This window comes from Peromyscus leucopus, chromosome 17 (assembly GCF_004664715.2).
Source record: "Peromyscus leucopus breed LL Stock chromosome 17, UCI_PerLeu_2.1, whole genome shotgun sequence".
NCBI classification, from domain to species: domain Eukaryota; kingdom Metazoa; phylum Chordata; class Mammalia; order Rodentia; family Cricetidae; genus Peromyscus; species Peromyscus leucopus.
Genome location: NC_051077.1, coordinates 20,199,603 through 20,217,432, shown reverse-complemented (window position 1 = coordinate 20,217,432; position 17,830 = coordinate 20,199,603). Strand labels below are relative to the sequence as shown.

Genomic DNA, 17,830 nt, shown 5'->3' with positions numbered 1-17,830 from the left:
AACAAACCCTAAGTAGCTCCTAGTCCAGTGAGGAGGTTGAGTTCCACATCTGGGTAAGCAGAAGCAATAGAAACAAGTGATACGTTATGCATAGAAAGGCACAAGTAATACAGGAAGACGAGTAGTGCCAATAGCACAGGTCACATGGGGGAGCAAGTGAAGGTGTGCTCACAGTGCAGGTTATTAGACACTGCTCTGCAGGACTGGTTTCCACTAAGTTAGAATGGTTTAAAGAGATAGAGAGAGCTGTGCAATTGGGAATCAGGAAGAGTGCTTTTGTAATCTTTTCCTAGGCCTTTGATTCTAGAATTATGTTAAAGGAGTTTTAAATATTTTAAGCAGTTCTTGAATACTCTTCAGGTGGAATTAAATCTTTTATTATGTCTAGCTCTGGACATAATGAGATCATTTTCAGTTCTTTCAGTGATTAAGCAGCGTATTCCTCCAGTTGAGAGTCTTGGCAGGTTGTTCTTCAAGCAGCGGAGGATCCTTTACCCTGGGTTTTTAAGAACTTCTCTGTTAGGGAGTGGCAAGAAATGCCACCTGTGGGATCTCAGTTTTCTCATTGTTTTTGGTCTTACTGTTTTGAGCCATTACACTGGGATTACTGTTGTAAACCTGGATGTATCACACCAAATTATTATAGTGAATCCAAAAATACTAGAAATCAACCAAACAGTTGACACAAAAAGCCCATTTGGAGGGAATTATAAAAGTGAGCCCAGAGAAGGAGCGGCAGGTAAAAGCTTTGCATAGCCTTCAAAATGTGTCTTCAACTAGGAGGAAGTATGTTAGAAGTCCATGAGACACATTGGCTTTTCCTATTACTTTGTCCCAAGGACCAGCACACAGTAGACACTGAGCAGCTGGAACAAGAGAATAAATACCTAAAAGCTGTGTGTATTTTACAGAGTGTGATCTAATTTGGAAACAGAATGGCTGTATTTTCAACCTTTGTGTCATGGAGTATATAATTAAGAGCCACCTAAATGTATAGTGTCATAAGATTAATTTGCATTATATTATGTGTATTATATTTTCTTGCTTATATTGCCAAAAATTGGTGAAAAGAAACTGACCACGGCAACTCTTAAGAAGGAAAACATTTAATTGGGGCTGGCTTACAGTTCAGAGGTTTAGTCCATTATTGTCATGGTGGGAAGCATGGTGGCCTGCAGGCAGACATGGTGCTGGAGAAGTAACTGAGAGTTCTACATCTGGGTCTGAAGGCTGCAGGAAGAGTAACACTGAGTGTGGCTTGAGCATCTGAACCCTCAAATCCCACCTCCAGTGACACACTTCCTCCAACAAGGCCACACTTCCTAATAGTGACTCCCCTAGGAGCCTGCGAGGGACATTTTCATTCAAACCACCTCACCCACCTAGCACATTTTGATGTTTTGTCTCACTTGCTGTTTAGTTTGATGAGACTGATGCTATTATTATAGTCATTTTACAGAGGAGAGAAACTGCAGCTTAGGGAGTTAAACAGTCAATTCCCACATCTAATAAGGGACAAAAGCAGAATTTGAACCATAGTAGGCTTGTCCAACTTAGGTTGTCCAACTACTGTGCATTCTTTTGTCTGATTTTTTTCTATTAGCTTTTAGAAAATATATTTATGATCATTTCCTTACTTTCATAAACATGTTATCTGTCCCCTCCTCATACATTGTATTCCTTCTAAGAAAGCCTAGTCTGTTTTTAATTAAAGCAAACCTCATCTTCTTTTTTAAATGAGCTGTATACTCAAAACTTCTCTTATCTGCAATATGTAGTTAAGTGAGGAGTTTATTAGTACATTTATAAAGTGATAAAAAACCTTTATGGTGATAAAAATTCTTGGTTCATGTAAGGTTAAAAATGTAAATGCATAGGCAATTTTAACATTTCCTTTTTAAATGTTAGCTAAGGTGTGTTTTTTTTTTTTTGGTAGTCAGGGTCTCACTGTGTAGCTGGGGCCAACTCCAACCTTGCTGTCTTCCTCCTTCTTCCTCCTGAATGCTGGAGTTACAGGCGTGTGCCACCACACCTGATAAGGTCCTCTAAATACTAAGCATTCCTTATTCTCAGACGTTGTGTTTGTGTCTTATATTAACATAGATATATCCATTTTAATGCTTAGTTATAGAAACTAATTTCTTTAAAAATTGAGTTTTTTCATGACTTAGTCACTAACAGATACATTCCCAATGCAGAGAACAGTTCGATTGTTAGCCCAAAATAAATGAAATTAATTTTGGGTTACATTTTAAAGTAGTTTCACAAAATTTAAAAATTAACAATTCAAAAAAATGATTCCAATTACTTGGTTTCATTGAACTAGTTTATTTTTATATGACTTCAGATGCTTTCTAATGCAATTAAGTTATATTAATTGTAAAAGTAGCTATTTCTTGGCTAGTGCTGAGAACCAAAATTTTCTTAATTTAGTGCTGAGGACCAAACCCAAGGCTTTGTATGTGCTAGGCACCCTCCCACCAAGCTACACCTTCAGGCATTTAACTGTTCCTCTCTGTGTATGACTGAAAATAAGCTTTATATTTCTAAACTCACAAAAATTAAATAATGCTTGAAGCTTTGTCTAAATCTATAGTATTTTTTACTGGTAATATTTATTTTATACTGAACATTTTAATCTTTATTAACTTACATTGTCCAAAATAATGAGTTTCATTATATCTCTATAACATATTTAATGAACGTGGATCATATTCATTCCCCAAGAAATTGTATTTTGTTTTAATTTTAAGTCAAATTATACACATATTTCTTTGTAAATTGGCAGGCTGCACATGCATTTATACTTAGCTATAAGATAAATGCTTAAATTAGTTTGTGAGGTAGTCACAGTATATTTAAGTAACCAATTTTATGAGGATATTGTTTCCTCTATCTATAATAGGTAAAAAAGCATTTTAAAAAGAGAATTGTATTCTTAGCAATAGAATGGCTAATGATTTAGAAATAAATTTTAAGTCTACTTATTTTCTTCTGATAATGCAGTGGTACCATGGTTAAATGTAATTCCCATTATAATAGTGATAAAACACGAGACATTTATATGGGAGGTCTTTTGCTCACCTACCTTTTACTTTCTGAAAGTAATATTAATTTTTTTTTGCTACCTACTGTGCCTCCTGATTTTGCTGCTCCTTCTGTCAAGAATTGCTAGGCTGAGAATAGACTATGACTTGGTGTCTTAAGGAATCAGTCAGTCCACGTTTCACTCTCGACATATTTGATATGTACAGTATGGCACTGATAACTCATTGAACCCGAAGAGAGGTTGTGAAGGCTGTTGAGAGCATTGCTTCTACAGCTGAAAAGCTGTATGCTAGTATAACTTGTGATGAAACCTACTTGCCAAAGAAAAGATAAATTGTTTTATGAAGCTAGGTTATTAAATTATAACCCGCCAGGGCTTGTGAATTGTGAATTACAGATTATTAAAAAAAACAAATATAATATAATCCCTGCTTCTATGAGCACTAGAGTATAGATGACTAATAAGTAGTTTTAATTTAATGGAACAAGATAAATTGCATTGAAATCTTATGGGTTTAGTGCTACTAAGTAGGAGATAATTTTTCTCTTTTAAAAAATTTTTTTCTTCTTTACTCAGGGCATGTAGCTCAGTGGAAGAGCACTCACATGCCATCCCCAAGATCCTTGGTTTCATCCCCCACATGACAAAAAGAAATAAATATTTAAACAAAACAATAGCGTGAGAGACTTGGATGTGGTTCCTGTGTTGTCATGACGGTTGCTTTGTGAGAAGACAATGAGAATCAATGCACTTCCTGTCATTTTGAAATCTATTACCTTGTATCTTACCCAGGTTCCAGTCATTGCCCTCTCTGCTACTGCAAGTTCTTCGATCCGGGAAGATATTATACGTTGCTTAAACTTGAAAAACCCTCAGATCACCTGTACTGGATTTGATCGACCAAATCTGTATTTAGAAGTTAGACAAAAAACAGGAAATATCCTTCAAGATCTAAAGCCATTTCTTGTCCGAAAGTCCAGGTAAAGATATCATGACAGATGAAATTCTTCTTAAAGAAATTATTTAAATTTTTCTAGATGTTTACTGCTTCAAATTTTATGTAGCTTTGGTTCAAGTTAAGTGTAATACTTTATAATCAGGTCAGTGGCCTAGATTAGAGGACATTAAATATTAAATATTTTTATTAATTTTTTTGAGAATTTCGCATAGCATAGTTGATTGTAATTACCCTTTATTACTTCCCCAACTCCTCCCAGATCCATTCATCACTCTACTACCTGACTTCACAACTACTCTCTTTTTAAAAAAACAAACAAACAAATATATTCATTTTCATTTGTGCTGTCCATATACTTCTAGGTAGGGAGCCAACCACAGGTGTATGGACAGCTAGTCAGGAGCTATAGCCTTAAAGAAAACTAACCCTCCCCATCTCAGACACTATCAGCTGTCTCTAGTGCCTCAGTTAGGGGTGGGGGCTCACAGAGTCCTTCTCACGTCATAGTAGAGCGCTGACTGGCTTGGTCCTGTGCAGACAACCACAGCTACTCTGAGTTCATGAGTGCAGTGGTCCTGTCATGTCCAGGAAACACTGATTCACCCCAGTTTTCTCTGACCATTGGCTTTTACAATCCATTTGTCCACTCTTCCATGATGTTCAAAGCATGTATATTTTGTGAGAGGGAAGCAGAAGGGTAGATGGGCAGGAACTAATTCTTTTGATATTGTTTTTATTTTATGCTATTACTTGAATAGGGCATATACTTGTAATAATTTACAAGTAAATGAACAAATAAGACATGAACCTTTCTTATGAGTTCTATCTACTTTATTAATTACATGACCTACCTCTGCTATAGGGACTTGTTTTTTTAATAGTCTAAATGGAGTCTGCACTGTTCCAAGGACTGCCCTAGGTGCTTTATACAAGTGAGCTTGCTAAATCGTCTAACTGACGAGGAAGCTACCGATCTTCGTTGTACTGATGAAGCTCGTCATTGTGCTTCTATGATTTGTTTTGTTAAATATATTTTGTATGTTTTATTTGGTATGCTAAGAACCTTTATAATGCCGTATTCTCTGGCCTGCCTGCTGAGTGAAAAGTTGCTATTTTCATGATATGAAGTAGTCTGAATAAAGTCAAATAATTTTCTCCTGCCAGTACAAACACAAAAGAAATCCAGGTAAGTAAGAACTTAGAGTATTGTTAGTGTTTTGCACTTCGAGAAAGGATAAAAGTGGAAGAGACGGACCCGAGGCCAAGGAAGCACTGGTTCTTGTTGTGGATCTTAGGGGATAATTTAAGGAACAACTGAGCTATACCTGTTGTTCAGAACAGAATAGGAACAGAATGAATAGAATAGTTTTTGCTATTCTAGCGTCTCCTTGAATACATTGTACAACACTTTCCTTTTATAGCAAAGGGACAAGTCCTCTACATTTCTACAATTATGTCACGACCTAACCCCTAACCTCTGGTCCTTTCTCAATGCACATTATTCCCAAGATCTATGGCTCTTCCTCCTTACAGTGACTCTCTCCCTTCTTAAAGATCGAGTTTTTAAAGTGCCTTCCCCGTCTTCTTTTCTGGTGTTGCATTTTCCTATTTTTCTGCCTTTGTTTGCCAAACAATATTCTATGGAAATGCTTTCTTCTCATTTTTATGTTAATTCTGCTAATTGAGATTAATTTTTAGCCCAGACTACTATAATCTCCCCTAACACATCTATCTCCTTGGTTCTACTTGATGTATTCTATAGATAACTTTCAGTTTTATCATCTGTCATATCTTAATTGAGTAATGTTTTTTTTTTTTTATTTTATGCAATGATGAAACTATTCAGTTACCTCTTAAACAATCAAAGACAAGTCTACTGTGCTGCCTTGCAAGAAGTATTTGTAGCCAGACCTTATAAATTTGAAAATCAAGTTTTCTTTTAAACAACCAGATTGCTGATTTTAACTCTAATTTGGGCCAATATTGAATGCCAGATTTCTGACCTCACATGATTTGTTTCCATGTTTGTCCACAATGTTTGGGATTTTAGAGAGCTCCAGCACTGGCTTTTGGGTCTGCTGACTCCTTAAAGACTTAGTAGAAAGCAAAGATTGTGAAAGATAAAAGCCCGATACCCTGAAGCATACGTATGATAGGTGTGTTTGCCTTCTCCGTCTCTGCCTTCTCCACAGTTCTGCCTGGGAATTTGAAGGTCCTACTATCATCTACTGTCCTTCCAGAAAAATGACAGAACAAGTTACTGCTGAACTTGGGAAACTGAACTTAGCCTGCAGAGCATACCACGCAGGCATGAAAATTAGTGAACGGAAGGATGTTCACCATTGGTTCCTGAGAGATGAGATTCAGGTATGAGGACCAACTCTCTTTCTCTGAATTCTTCATAGAAATAGAAGTAGCCATCAAATATTTATTCACCCAATTTTTCAAATAATTTTGTTGTATTAGGCATAGTGTAATTACTCTGATAAGGGCAATCATTCTATAGTGAAAATAAGTGTAGTGAAACCACACAGTTTAGTGAAAATAACAAAATGTATCTGTTGCTGAGCAACACAGAGGGGAAACACTAGCTCTGGCACAGTAGGTTTTGTAATGAGAGTGGCCGTGTAGGAATGTGGCACCCGAGGAGAGTCTAAGTTTGTCAAGTTCACCACGTCAGTAGGTACTGAGGGCAAAGTCACTGGTTGCAGACCCCAGGAAGGAGCAGCAGGTGCAGAGACACTGTCCTGTGAGAGCACAGGGGGCTCAGAGAAGGAGGAGTTTGGAGTGGGTGGACGGGAAGATGAGTAATGGGGATGGCACAGTGAGGGGGAGGGGGAAAGCGTAGAGACCAGCGGGAAGTTGGGTGGTTGGCCAGCTTAAAGATGAGAAGGACCAGTGGGTACAGGCACTTGCCTCCCAGCCTGAAAGCATCAGTTCTTGACCTTCCTATTCTTTCCCATGGTAGGAACAGCTCTTATGCTTGTTTATAGATGTTTGTCCACATTCATTAATGTTTTTATTATTTCAGTGATAGGGCAGTTTGTTGGCTGCATCTGGTTTACTGCCAGTCTTAGTTACTTTTCTGTTACTGTGCTAAGATACATGACCAAGGCAACTTACAGAAGAAACAGTTCACTGGGGGCTTGCAGTTCCAGAGGTTGAGTCTCTGATCATCATGGTGGAGAACACGGCAGCAGGCAGGAGGGCATGGTGCTGGAGCAGCAGCTGAGAGCTCACATCCGGATCCATAAGCACCAGGCAGAGAGAGCTAACTGGAATGGCATAGGCTTTTGAAACCTCAGAGCCTGCTTCAAGGCCTACCCCCTCCAACAAAACCGTATCACCTAATTCGTTGCAAACAGTTCTACCCCTGGGTATCATTATTCAATCATAGGAACCTACGAGGGCCATTCTCATTCAAACCACAACACTGCCAAGATATAACTTGATTGAAGCATTAATATTTTAAAAGATGGCTTAAAAATCTTCAGTGGTCCTTTCCAATGCAGAAAGTCACTAATTTGAGTCCATCTTATAAAAATTAAGGTTTTATATCAATAGTTGCATTCTAGCTAACATCAGGTAGTGTTTTGTCTAACAGATAGGCCTGTAAATTCCTTCCTGGCCATTATTCAGAAGCTTCACATATTTTCAAACCTTTCCCTTTTTTAACATGGTGAAATACATGTTATCATTTGTGTACAGTTTTGTCTGGGACTCTTGGAATTGATTACTTTCTGTCGAGTGTTTATTGAGTTCTTAATGAATTTATCAATGTAACAATTATGTAACAATTTATAGTCATTTTTATCATTTTCCAATGGATTTCTGTTTTATGGCAGCCACAGAAGCTGACCTTTGTAGCTCTTCATATGATAGACTGATGCTTGAAACTGTTTTCTATTTATACTTTTAGAAAAAAAATTCCTTATTTAGTATCTACTCAAATCAAATCACAAGTGCATCTAGCTTTCCATTGTTTGCATGTAACTGTTTGTTCTCAAATTTTATTGCAAACTTTAGCTTTATCCTTCCTATGTTTTAAAATACCTTTTCTTGAATGGAATTATGAATAACTTATTTGGTAAAATAACTTTAATTTATACCTGAAAGCTTATAGGCATAGTTTGAAAATCTGGTTAGTAGATTAGTTGACATCAAAAGAAAAAATCATCTGGTTATGGTTGGAATTATATTGCTTATTAATTACTAGCTGTAGAGAACCTCTTTTCTTTGCCTAAGTTCTCACTTCCACATTTGTGCCATGACTACCATTTTCTCATCCTTATTTTGCATGTTTTACTTTGATTTCCTATATTCCTCCTTTCCTCCTTCCTGTCATTCCCCTGGCCCATCCCAGAACGCATGTTATTAACAACACTTTCATCTTATTTGGACATGCAACTACTTCTGTTGTGTCTTCAGTAAAGTGTCTTCTCCTGTCCCCTCTCCCAATCCTTCCCACTGACTCTGGGGTGTTTATTGCTGTATCTTGTCGTAATTGGCTTGTACTGCCATCTTAATTTTTTTATTAGTTTTTGTGATTCTCTATTGACTCCCCACTTAAAATGTTGCAGTTCACTTGTCTTTCATATGTGTTACTGTTCTTTCCCTCCCATGCCTGTGAGTTCCTAGACCCTTTTTCCTTCCCTGTAGATGCAAGTTTCTGTCCTGCCCAGTCCTGCAGCCGTTCAGTCCCAAGTAAACGCACAGAGGTTTATATTAATTGTGAACTGTTTGGTCTATTGCTCAGGCTTATAACTGACTGACTCTTACACTTAAATTAACCCATAATTCTTGTCTATGTTTAGTCACGTGGCTTGGTACCCTTTCTCAGTCCAACATTCTCATCTCACTTTCTCTGCATCTGGTTGGCAGCCACATCTCTGCCTTTCCTCTTCCCAGAATTCTCCTAGTCTAGTCGCCTGGCCTACACTTCCTGCCTGGCTCCTGGCCAATCAGCATTTTATTAAACCAATATGAGTGACAAATCTTTACAGTGTACAAGCGCATTATCCAGTACTTCTCTGTTGGTTTACATCATAATTTGGGTTAACTGTTATACAGTTATTAACCTAAACACTTTGTCTTTAATCCTTATAATATATTGTTATATTTTTGCTTATTGTTTTATAGTCTTGTTTTTAAAGATTTTTTTTCTGTGTACTCATTACTAATTCTTCTGAGTTTTTTTTTCCCAGCCATACAAATGCTACTTTAGTAGGTTCATTCATATTAGGTTGTTTGAACAGTTTTATCTTCTTGATATTATACCCATCAAAAAGATGTAGCATTAACTGCATTTCACTCTTCAGTCATGAATGATGTAGTTCTTAGAATAAGACATTCTCTTATCAGGTGAGGACACTTGAAACTTCATAATAATACAAGTTTTATTTACGATAGTAACTGTTTCTCATAGCTGCAGTTATTCAAAGAAACTGCTTTATTTGCTTCGTACAGAGATGAATAGAAATCATATTTTATGGTCACTAACCTTTATTTGTATTTGGATAGATAATCTGTAAGTGAAGTTGAAGTTATATTGAATTGAAGTTATATTGAATTCACCTTTACATCAGTGAACGAGCTATTATTTTATCATTTTAAGTTTTAGTTATGTTGAAATGTGATTTTCACTGTGTTATTGTTTCTTCTCAGTGTGTTGTAGCTACTATAGCTTTTGGAATGGGCATTAATAAAGCTGACATTCGCAAAGTTATTCATTATGGTGCTCCTAAGGAAATGGAATCCTATTACCAGGAAATTGGTAGAGCTGGTCGTGATGGACTTCAAAGTTCTTGTCACTTACTCTGGGCTCCAGCAGACTTTAACTTAACTAGGTAAAAATGCTTATTGCTTTCACCTTACAAATTTCTTTTTCCCTTTCCAATAAGGTATTGGAGGAAGTGTCTGAAATTTCAAGTGATCTGTGAGTATATTTAAAGGGGTCACAAGCAAAAAGTGAGCGAAACTAATAGAACACCCATGAAGAGTATTTGTGGAAAGTATTGTCACAGAGGAGATGATCCAGTTCTACCAGTATCTGATTAGTGTGAGGAGCTAACAAGATCAGGACTCTCCTTGGATGTAACATAGGTCTTACGGCATACTGTCCTATTGTTGTACAGCAGTGATCAGTTCCCACCCTTTAAATCCTTAGGTGATATGTCTCTCATTTTATCTCATGAGATCCCAGGTATTTTGCTAAGTTTTTTCTCCCAGTGCTATGATGGTGCTTATTCTAAAAGATGTGTTTACTTCTTCTTCGACTCTCTATACTATTGTTTCCATGATTAGTTTCATAAGTTTCACAGCCATTGTTCATAGCTGTGAAAATTGCCTTGTTGACTTTGCATGGATAATCATGTCACAGTGTATTGACAGAGTGCTCTCATAAAACCGTAAGTTTCCGTGTTCGCTGTTGAAATTTAAGAAAAGGGAAACTATTTAACTTAAATACTAAGTAAGTTGTCACTTAAGTTCTGTCAGATTATATTTGAAAGAACAGCTTTAACTTGTGTGGGAGGCCAGCTCCCACCTTTTGAAGGGTTCATAAGAGAGAGGGATAAGAAAATTACTAGATAGAAAGAGAGACCTAATTGATGAGAAGAAACTCAGGATAGCTTCAGGAGAGCCTGAATCACTACCCAATGGCCTCGAAGGTTTATTCAAAAGGCTTTTTATAAATTGCAAGGGGAGAGGCAAAAGACCTCCCCCTTACAAGATCAAAGCACACCACATAGCTAAGTGTCAACCCTTCCTGGTGAACATGCCTGTGGCCAAATCATCTCCTTATGCAGCCGTGCTGGGTAAAGCAAGCTCAGATTCTCTGACCCTGAGTAATTTCTCACTAAATAGCCTCTGTGGGCTCCCACAAAATTGCAGCATCTTAGGGGCAGCATTTACCAGTTTATCTCGGAACCAGGGAAAGAAACCAGGATAGCTCAAGCAGTGAGCTTGCCAATATAAGGGGGTTCTCAAGGGTTTTTCCAGGTTGATGAGTAAGTTAGGGTCTTCAGTGGACATATTAGTTCATTTTATTAAAACGATTATTGAGCCTACCCCAGGCAGGCATTGTTCATCTTCATCACTTTTCGGGGTGTTGAGTGAATGCCATGTTCTAAGAGCTGAACTTGGTGCTAAGGATGCAAAGGTAAATAAAAGCAGACATGGTGCCTGCTCTTGTAGGACTTGCTCTGGTTGGAATGGTAGATCTTAACGAGAGAACTGTGTATGTATGTACGCATGCATAGTGTTCTTTTCACTATTCTCATTTTTCATTTGGAACCATCAATTATTACATTTTTTAAAAGGTCATATAAATATATCTTTGTTCTTGTTTGTTTTAAGACAGAGTCTCACTCTTTAGCATTGGCCAGTCTAGAATGTAGACCAAGCTGGCCTTGAACTCACAAACATCCCTCTACCTCTGGAATGCTGAAATTAAAGGTGTGTGCTACCACCTCTGGCCCAAATAAGTTTGATAAATGTTATGTGTTAAGTGCTATGAAAGAAAGTTGCTTAGAGAGTGTTGTTTACCAACTTGAGAAGTCAGGTCAGACTTCCCTGAAGAAGTGGCAGCTAAAGAGAGTCAGAGCAGCTGGGCGTTGGTGGCGCACGCCTTTAATCCCAGCACTTGGGAGGCAGAGCCAGGCGGATCTCTGTGAGTCGAGGCAGCCTGGGCTACCAAGTGAGCGCAGAAAGGCGCAAAGCTACACAGAGAAACCCTGTCTTGAAAAAAAAAAAAAAAAAAAAAAAAAGAGAGTCAGAGCAGATAAGTAGAAAGGTTTATGGTAAGATCGAAGATCTTTCTTCTAGGAATATTCAGTATATTTTGCTTTGTGACATGTAGCGCTGAACTCTGTCCCTGTAAGCAATCATTCTTAACCACTGCACTGTCCCTCCAGGCCAGGAATCTCTGTCTTTATCAACCTTTTTTGAAACTAATTTAAAGTAAGTTGGATAGAACACATCTATGCAAGATAGTATTAAATTTGGAATATATCAAGTATCAGTTGCTTAACACCAGACCTTATTTTATTTGTGCATTATGCTAATATGCTAGAAACATTGTAGGCCTGTGTTTTCTACTGCAAGTTCATCAGTAGTTACAGTTCTGGTTTACTTGGGTTTTAAAAGATATGCTAAGAGGTTTGTCTCCTAAGATTGGTCAGGAAGTAATGGTGGTGCCAGAACACCCCCACAGTTGTCACTTATTATAAATGGGTGTTGGTCTAGGACCCTCAGATACCAAGAATCTCACCATGCGCAAGTCTCCTGTACAGAACAGTACAGTATTGGTTTATGGCTGTGTACTCCCTGTATACTTCGTCTCTAGCCTAAGTATACAATCTGTTATAAAGTAAATGATGTGTAAATAGTTTTATGTAATGTTTAGAGAATTCTGACAAGAAAAAAAAGCCTCAACATGTTCAGTGCAGGCGCAACCATTGTAAGTGTGGTAGGGCTTTAACTTGGGTTAACCCATCTCAAGTGCTGAGTTAGTGGCGCAGAGGATTACTCTTTGTGTCAGTAACAAAGGAGCGAAAACTGTAGGGGAAGGATAGAACAGAATAGAGCAAGGATTGAGGATGAATTTGTACCGTCAAGATTTTGAACTGCAAGAGTCCCTGTAATTTATAAAAGTTTAAGGCCATCTCATGCTAAAGTTCTGTGACTAGGAAAAGAAACTTGTCTAAGTGATCGTGCAATGATTTTTGCTTCCTGGTGTTTATATTTGTTTAATTTTTGTGATGCTGGGTATCAACTCTTGGCCTCACTCATGCCAGACAAGCGTATGCAGGCCACACCCTCAGTCACTGTTGTGTAATTTTATATTCCTTATTCTGTGATTTTGTATTTCTTACCGCAGAGCAAGGCACAGGCGGTGTCCTGATAATTCTGTTTACTCTCTTTCTATTCCTATCCAGTAGATACTGCTGTCTTTTCTTTCAAAGAGAACAATTTAGAGAGTAATCGTAATCTAATGAATCTTTGACTATGTGCAACTGATTTAATGCTAATAATTTTAGAATTGTTAAAATTTTTTTTTTTTTTTTTTTTTTTTTTTTTTTTTTTGGTTTTTCAAGACAGCGTTTTTCTGCGTAGCTTTGCGCCTTTCCTGGAACTCACTGGGTAGCCCAGGCTGACCTCGAACTCACAGAGATCCGCCTGGCTCTGCCTCCTAAAATTTGTTTTTTTTTTTTGTGAAATATTATATTTAACTAATTTAATAGTAGTAAAAGAAGAATAAAAATAATAAATATTTTATTGAGTTTCTTTTTTTTCAAATGAAATGAACATGTAAATGAACATGGATAAGATTATTTAAATGTATTTCATCCCAGCCAAATATACTAAGATACAGTTCTGAGAATAGGCATTTGTTTTCTTGATTCTATCCCAGAAGGATGAGAAAAACTAAATAAAACTTATTTTTTTAAAATCTCTGAGCTAGTAAGTATAAAATTAGATAGTAGCATAGGAATTAGTGTTTCCAGTTTAGGGGATTTGGAGGAAAAATAGATTGTGAATGGTCCATTGAAAACATAGTTTTGAATAATGGATCATTTGTACATTCAAACTTTCTAGAACCCCTTGCGAATTGTATACAGATATTTTGATTAATCAGAAGGCTGGGTATTGCAGACATTAGTGAGTGAAGTCCATAATGATGAGGTTCGGTATTCACATTTAGTTATTATATATTCAATTAGAGTTTCATATTGCAATAGCTAAAAACCACTTCGTGCAGACGTTTTGATTGTTGGAAAGATGTGACAACGCCACCTGGAAGACTTCATCACCTTGTGTTTGAAATACACGAACCTGGTCACGGAAAGTAGAAAGCAACAGCTGTGCTGAGCTGCGGCGGCGCTGACTTACAGATACCAACAAACGTGCTGTTATTGTCACCCCACAGTGACAGGAGGAATTCTCATACTTTACTGTTGTCCTTAAGTGTCCCCACAGTGCGGAGGGACAGCGTTGGAGGGCTGAGCTGTCCTCTGAAAAGCCAGTGGGGTAAAGGTTCATGCTAGAATGATGAGCCTCTTTAAGTATTCCTTACATAGATGCTTTAACTTTCTCATAAAACATCACTTACAAGATACATTCCTGAGAAAAGTGCAGGATCCATGTATCAGAAAGCTCACTAGAAACCATGGCGTATGCAGTCTGTGAATCAAACTGAACACTTCAAAGTCATCGATGGAATTCTCTTGTAGGGGCCATGGCTGGGAACAATACAGGCCATTTCTAGGGGGATAGAAACATTCTTTATTCTAATACAGTGGGGAATTCTGTGGGTTATTAAAAATAAAATAACAAAATCGACAGTGTAATTTTACATATTCCTGTGATTTTTCAATTGGCAGGCATCACCTTCTTGAGATACACAACGAAAAGTTCCGATTATATAAATTAAAGATGATGGTAAAAATGGAAAAATATCTTCATTCCAATCGATGTAGGCGACAGTATGTATTATTTGTTTTTATCAGTTAGAAGCATAGGCCTTTAGATGGTACTTTTAAAAAGTTAATTAAAAGTATTTTTAAAGAATATTTGCTTTATACATACTGAATTTTAGGACGTGTTTATTTGTGTTTAAATAAATTGATATGAGGTATTGCTGTCCCAAATAAATACAGTGGTGATGGTAATAACCTCGTTCTGGGTGGTGGTTTAATATGTCCACATTTATTCTCTAATTTAAAACTTTCTCTTCCTCAGAATCATCTTGTCCCATTTTGAGGACAAACGACTACAGAAGGCCTCCTTGGACATTATGGGGACTGAAAAATGCTGTGATAATTGCAGGCCCAGGTAAAAATTCCTTCTTGATGTATATTCTAGAAACTGTTGTTTCTCTTTCTTCTCAAAGCATGTTTTATTACATTTTTATTGGCTGGTGAGTAGTTTTTAAAAATGGCATAGAGCCGGCGGTGGTGGCGCACGCCTTTAATCCCAGAACTCAGGAGGCAGAGGCAGGCAGATCTCTGTGAGTTCAAGGCCAGCCTGGTCTACAAAGTGAGATCCAGGAAAGGCGCAAAGCTACACAAAGAAACCCTGTCTCAAAACAAACAAACAAAAAAAAGGCATAGTTACTTTATTTAAAATAAAACAATGTGAAGAGGTTTACTTTTATACAATAAAGCCATAAAATGGTAGGCCTAGTTAGTCAACTCTTGTATTTAACTATAAGTGGCCTAAATGTACTCATTAAAGGCATAAATAATCAAAGTGGATTTTAAAAGCATACTATCTGAAGGTTTCCATAAGGTCCAGTACAGTTATTCAGATAGGTTAAAAATAATGAAATACAAAACATTGTGAAAAATACTAATCAAAAGAAAACTTAAGTTACTATTTTAGTATTGTCAGTGGGGACTTCAGAGCAAAGCATATTATCAGAGGTAAAGAATGGTGTGGAATAATATGAAAGTGTCAGAGTTCTTCAGAGAAATGGTACCAAGGACCCAGCAGGGGTGAGGGCGTGAGCGTGGGCATGGGCATGGGGGAGGGCATGTGTGGGGGGAGAGACCACGAGGAGGAGAGGAGGGTTGAGATGGAAAGAACAGAGAAGAAGGGGGTGATAATGGGCATTGTTGGCAAGTCTTAAAACTTGGAGCCTAAGTCAGTGGTCTGGACACTATGTCAGGCAAGAGCTGATATTACAGAGTTGAAACAGAATTCCTAGTTCAACAAACCAGTTTTTGCTAAGACTTTGAACTCAAAGAGGGTGATTATTGAGTATAACTTCCTTATCTAGAGTTATCTGATCGTAAATAGTATTCACATCTACAAAATACTTTTGTTGTGGCATCTTGACACATCTTGTGTGGCCAAACAACTGAGCCCCATAGCATAGTCTCTTCGACGCATTAGCCATATAGCCCTGAAGACATAATCCAGAACGTGCAGATTTCACATAAGAACCTACAGAACTAAAAGGGAGAACAGAAACCCACAAGAGTATTTGGTGACATTCACACCTGCTTACAAATCATTAATAGAATCAATGGACAGAAATGGGTAAGGGATGCCAAGAGTGAGGACATGCCTGTAATCGCAGGACTCAGGGGTTCAGGCAGGAAGACCAAGTATCTGAGGCCAGCCTCCCCTACCAGTGACTTCAAGATGACCCCAGGTCCCATGAGGAGACTGTGCCTTAACATACCAAGAACAAAAGCAAAAGCAGAACTCAATGACAACCATGGCCCACCCCAAAGCCCTGAAATTAAACCCCTACTAAATTCATGAGGAGACAGAAGAAATAAAGAGGACTACCAGCAAACCAGTTCTAATTAATTTCTTAAGAGCATTTTACCCATTCTTTTCAAGGGCAGCTGGAATACTTAGGGACATGTATTTTCCTGTGAATCATAAAACAAACCCTGACAAATGAAGAAATACTCTATTTGGATAAAATATGTTTTTTACTTTAATGGAGTCAAGCTAGGAAGCAACAGTGGGAAGAAAGGGAAATCTCCAAACCCTTAGAAATAAAACAGTGTACTTCTAAATAATTTGTGAATCAAAGTCATACATCAAATCAGAAAATGTTTTGAACCCATGTAATAAGAATATGAAATGACTGGGATATAACTAGTATGCTTCTGCCAAGATAATTTGTAGTGTTAAATGCAGCATTAAAGAGTATATGTTTCAAGCAGATCACTAAGCTTTTACTTTAATGGGCAACTAAGAGGAGAATCAACAGGAAAAAGGCAATAAAAATAATTGCATAAGCCAGTGAAATAGAAAACAAGACCAGTAGAGAAAAGTTGGTTCACTCCAAAGTTCATTATTTGTAAAAATCAAAAAAAAAAAAAAAAAGTTTGACAAGACTAACAGAGAAGAGGGGAACACAGATTACCAATATCAAAGTGAAAGAGAATTTTATTGCAACCCCATAGTGAGAGGGCACAAAGAGAACTCTCTGAACCAATCAGTTTACAGAAACTCAGTCATACAGATCTCATGGACCAGTTTCTTAATGTCCTCTAATTGACAGTGTTCAGACACTGTGAATCACAGCCGAATGCTCGCCTAACCACTATAAGCACTGAATTCTCCCCTTAAAACCTCTGAGAAGAAAGCTCTCTAGCCCACATGGCTTCAAAGACAAATTCTAGAAACATTTAAATGAGGAAAGAACCCCATTCTACAGTGTGGTTCCAGGTGCATATTCCCCGAAAGACAGAACTGTAGGGGGGACCCGCAGCTGGCAGAGGTTAAAGACAGGGAGAATGAATGGATTGGAGAGCAGTGCATTTGTTGGGTCTTGATGGTGAGGGTTCAATGAATCTGCACGTAGGGATATGCACGGTTTAACTATATTATACTATAAAGAAAATAAGCACAAATGCCACCTCTTTGAGTTAGTTGTGTCTCTAGGTCAGAAGCAGCACTGTTGGGTATAGAATTTTAAAAACTTTTAGAAATTAGCGCTAACCACAATCACGTGGCGCTGCCCTAGCTGGGATTCTGCTATTCTGCTTTCCTTGAGCCTGCCTCTTCTGAGTGCCTCCATGAAACTTAGCTTCTGGGTACAAGAAAGCACTGTGTGGGTTGCTGTATTGTGATTTAGATCTCATGTATTAGATAACATATATTTAAAGTGGTAAGATAAAGTATGGGTCATACTTTATGGGGACTTGATAACTTTAAATACTCTGAAGAGAAAGTCATCTAGCATCCCACCAAGGAGATAAACGAGCGAATAAGCCTAAACAGGGGCTTTTCTTTTTTAAATCCAAACAGAATGTTTTTATCTGGAATATTGACTGCATTCCTATTGCTATTTTAAAGAT

General features: G+C 37.6%; 1 protein-coding gene across 3 annotated transcripts in view; it reads left to right on the top strand.

Annotated features, from left to right (window-relative positions):
- The window catches only part of Wrn (WRN RecQ like helicase), a 113,040-nt gene that overhangs the window by 59,435 nt on the left and 35,775 nt on the right, over positions 1-17,830 (top strand). For all 3 annotated transcript variants that reach the window (XM_028877195.2, XM_028877196.2, XM_028877194.2), the window contains 5 exons: positions 3,842-4,029; positions 6,200-6,374; positions 9,672-9,853; positions 14,390-14,491; positions 14,748-14,840. In XM_028877195.2, the coding sequence (XP_028733028.1) occupies positions 3,842-4,029; positions 6,200-6,374; positions 9,672-9,853; positions 14,390-14,491; positions 14,748-14,840 (740 nt within the window). The remainder of the gene's footprint in view (positions 1-3,841; positions 4,030-6,199; positions 6,375-9,671; positions 9,854-14,389; positions 14,492-14,747; positions 14,841-17,830) is intronic.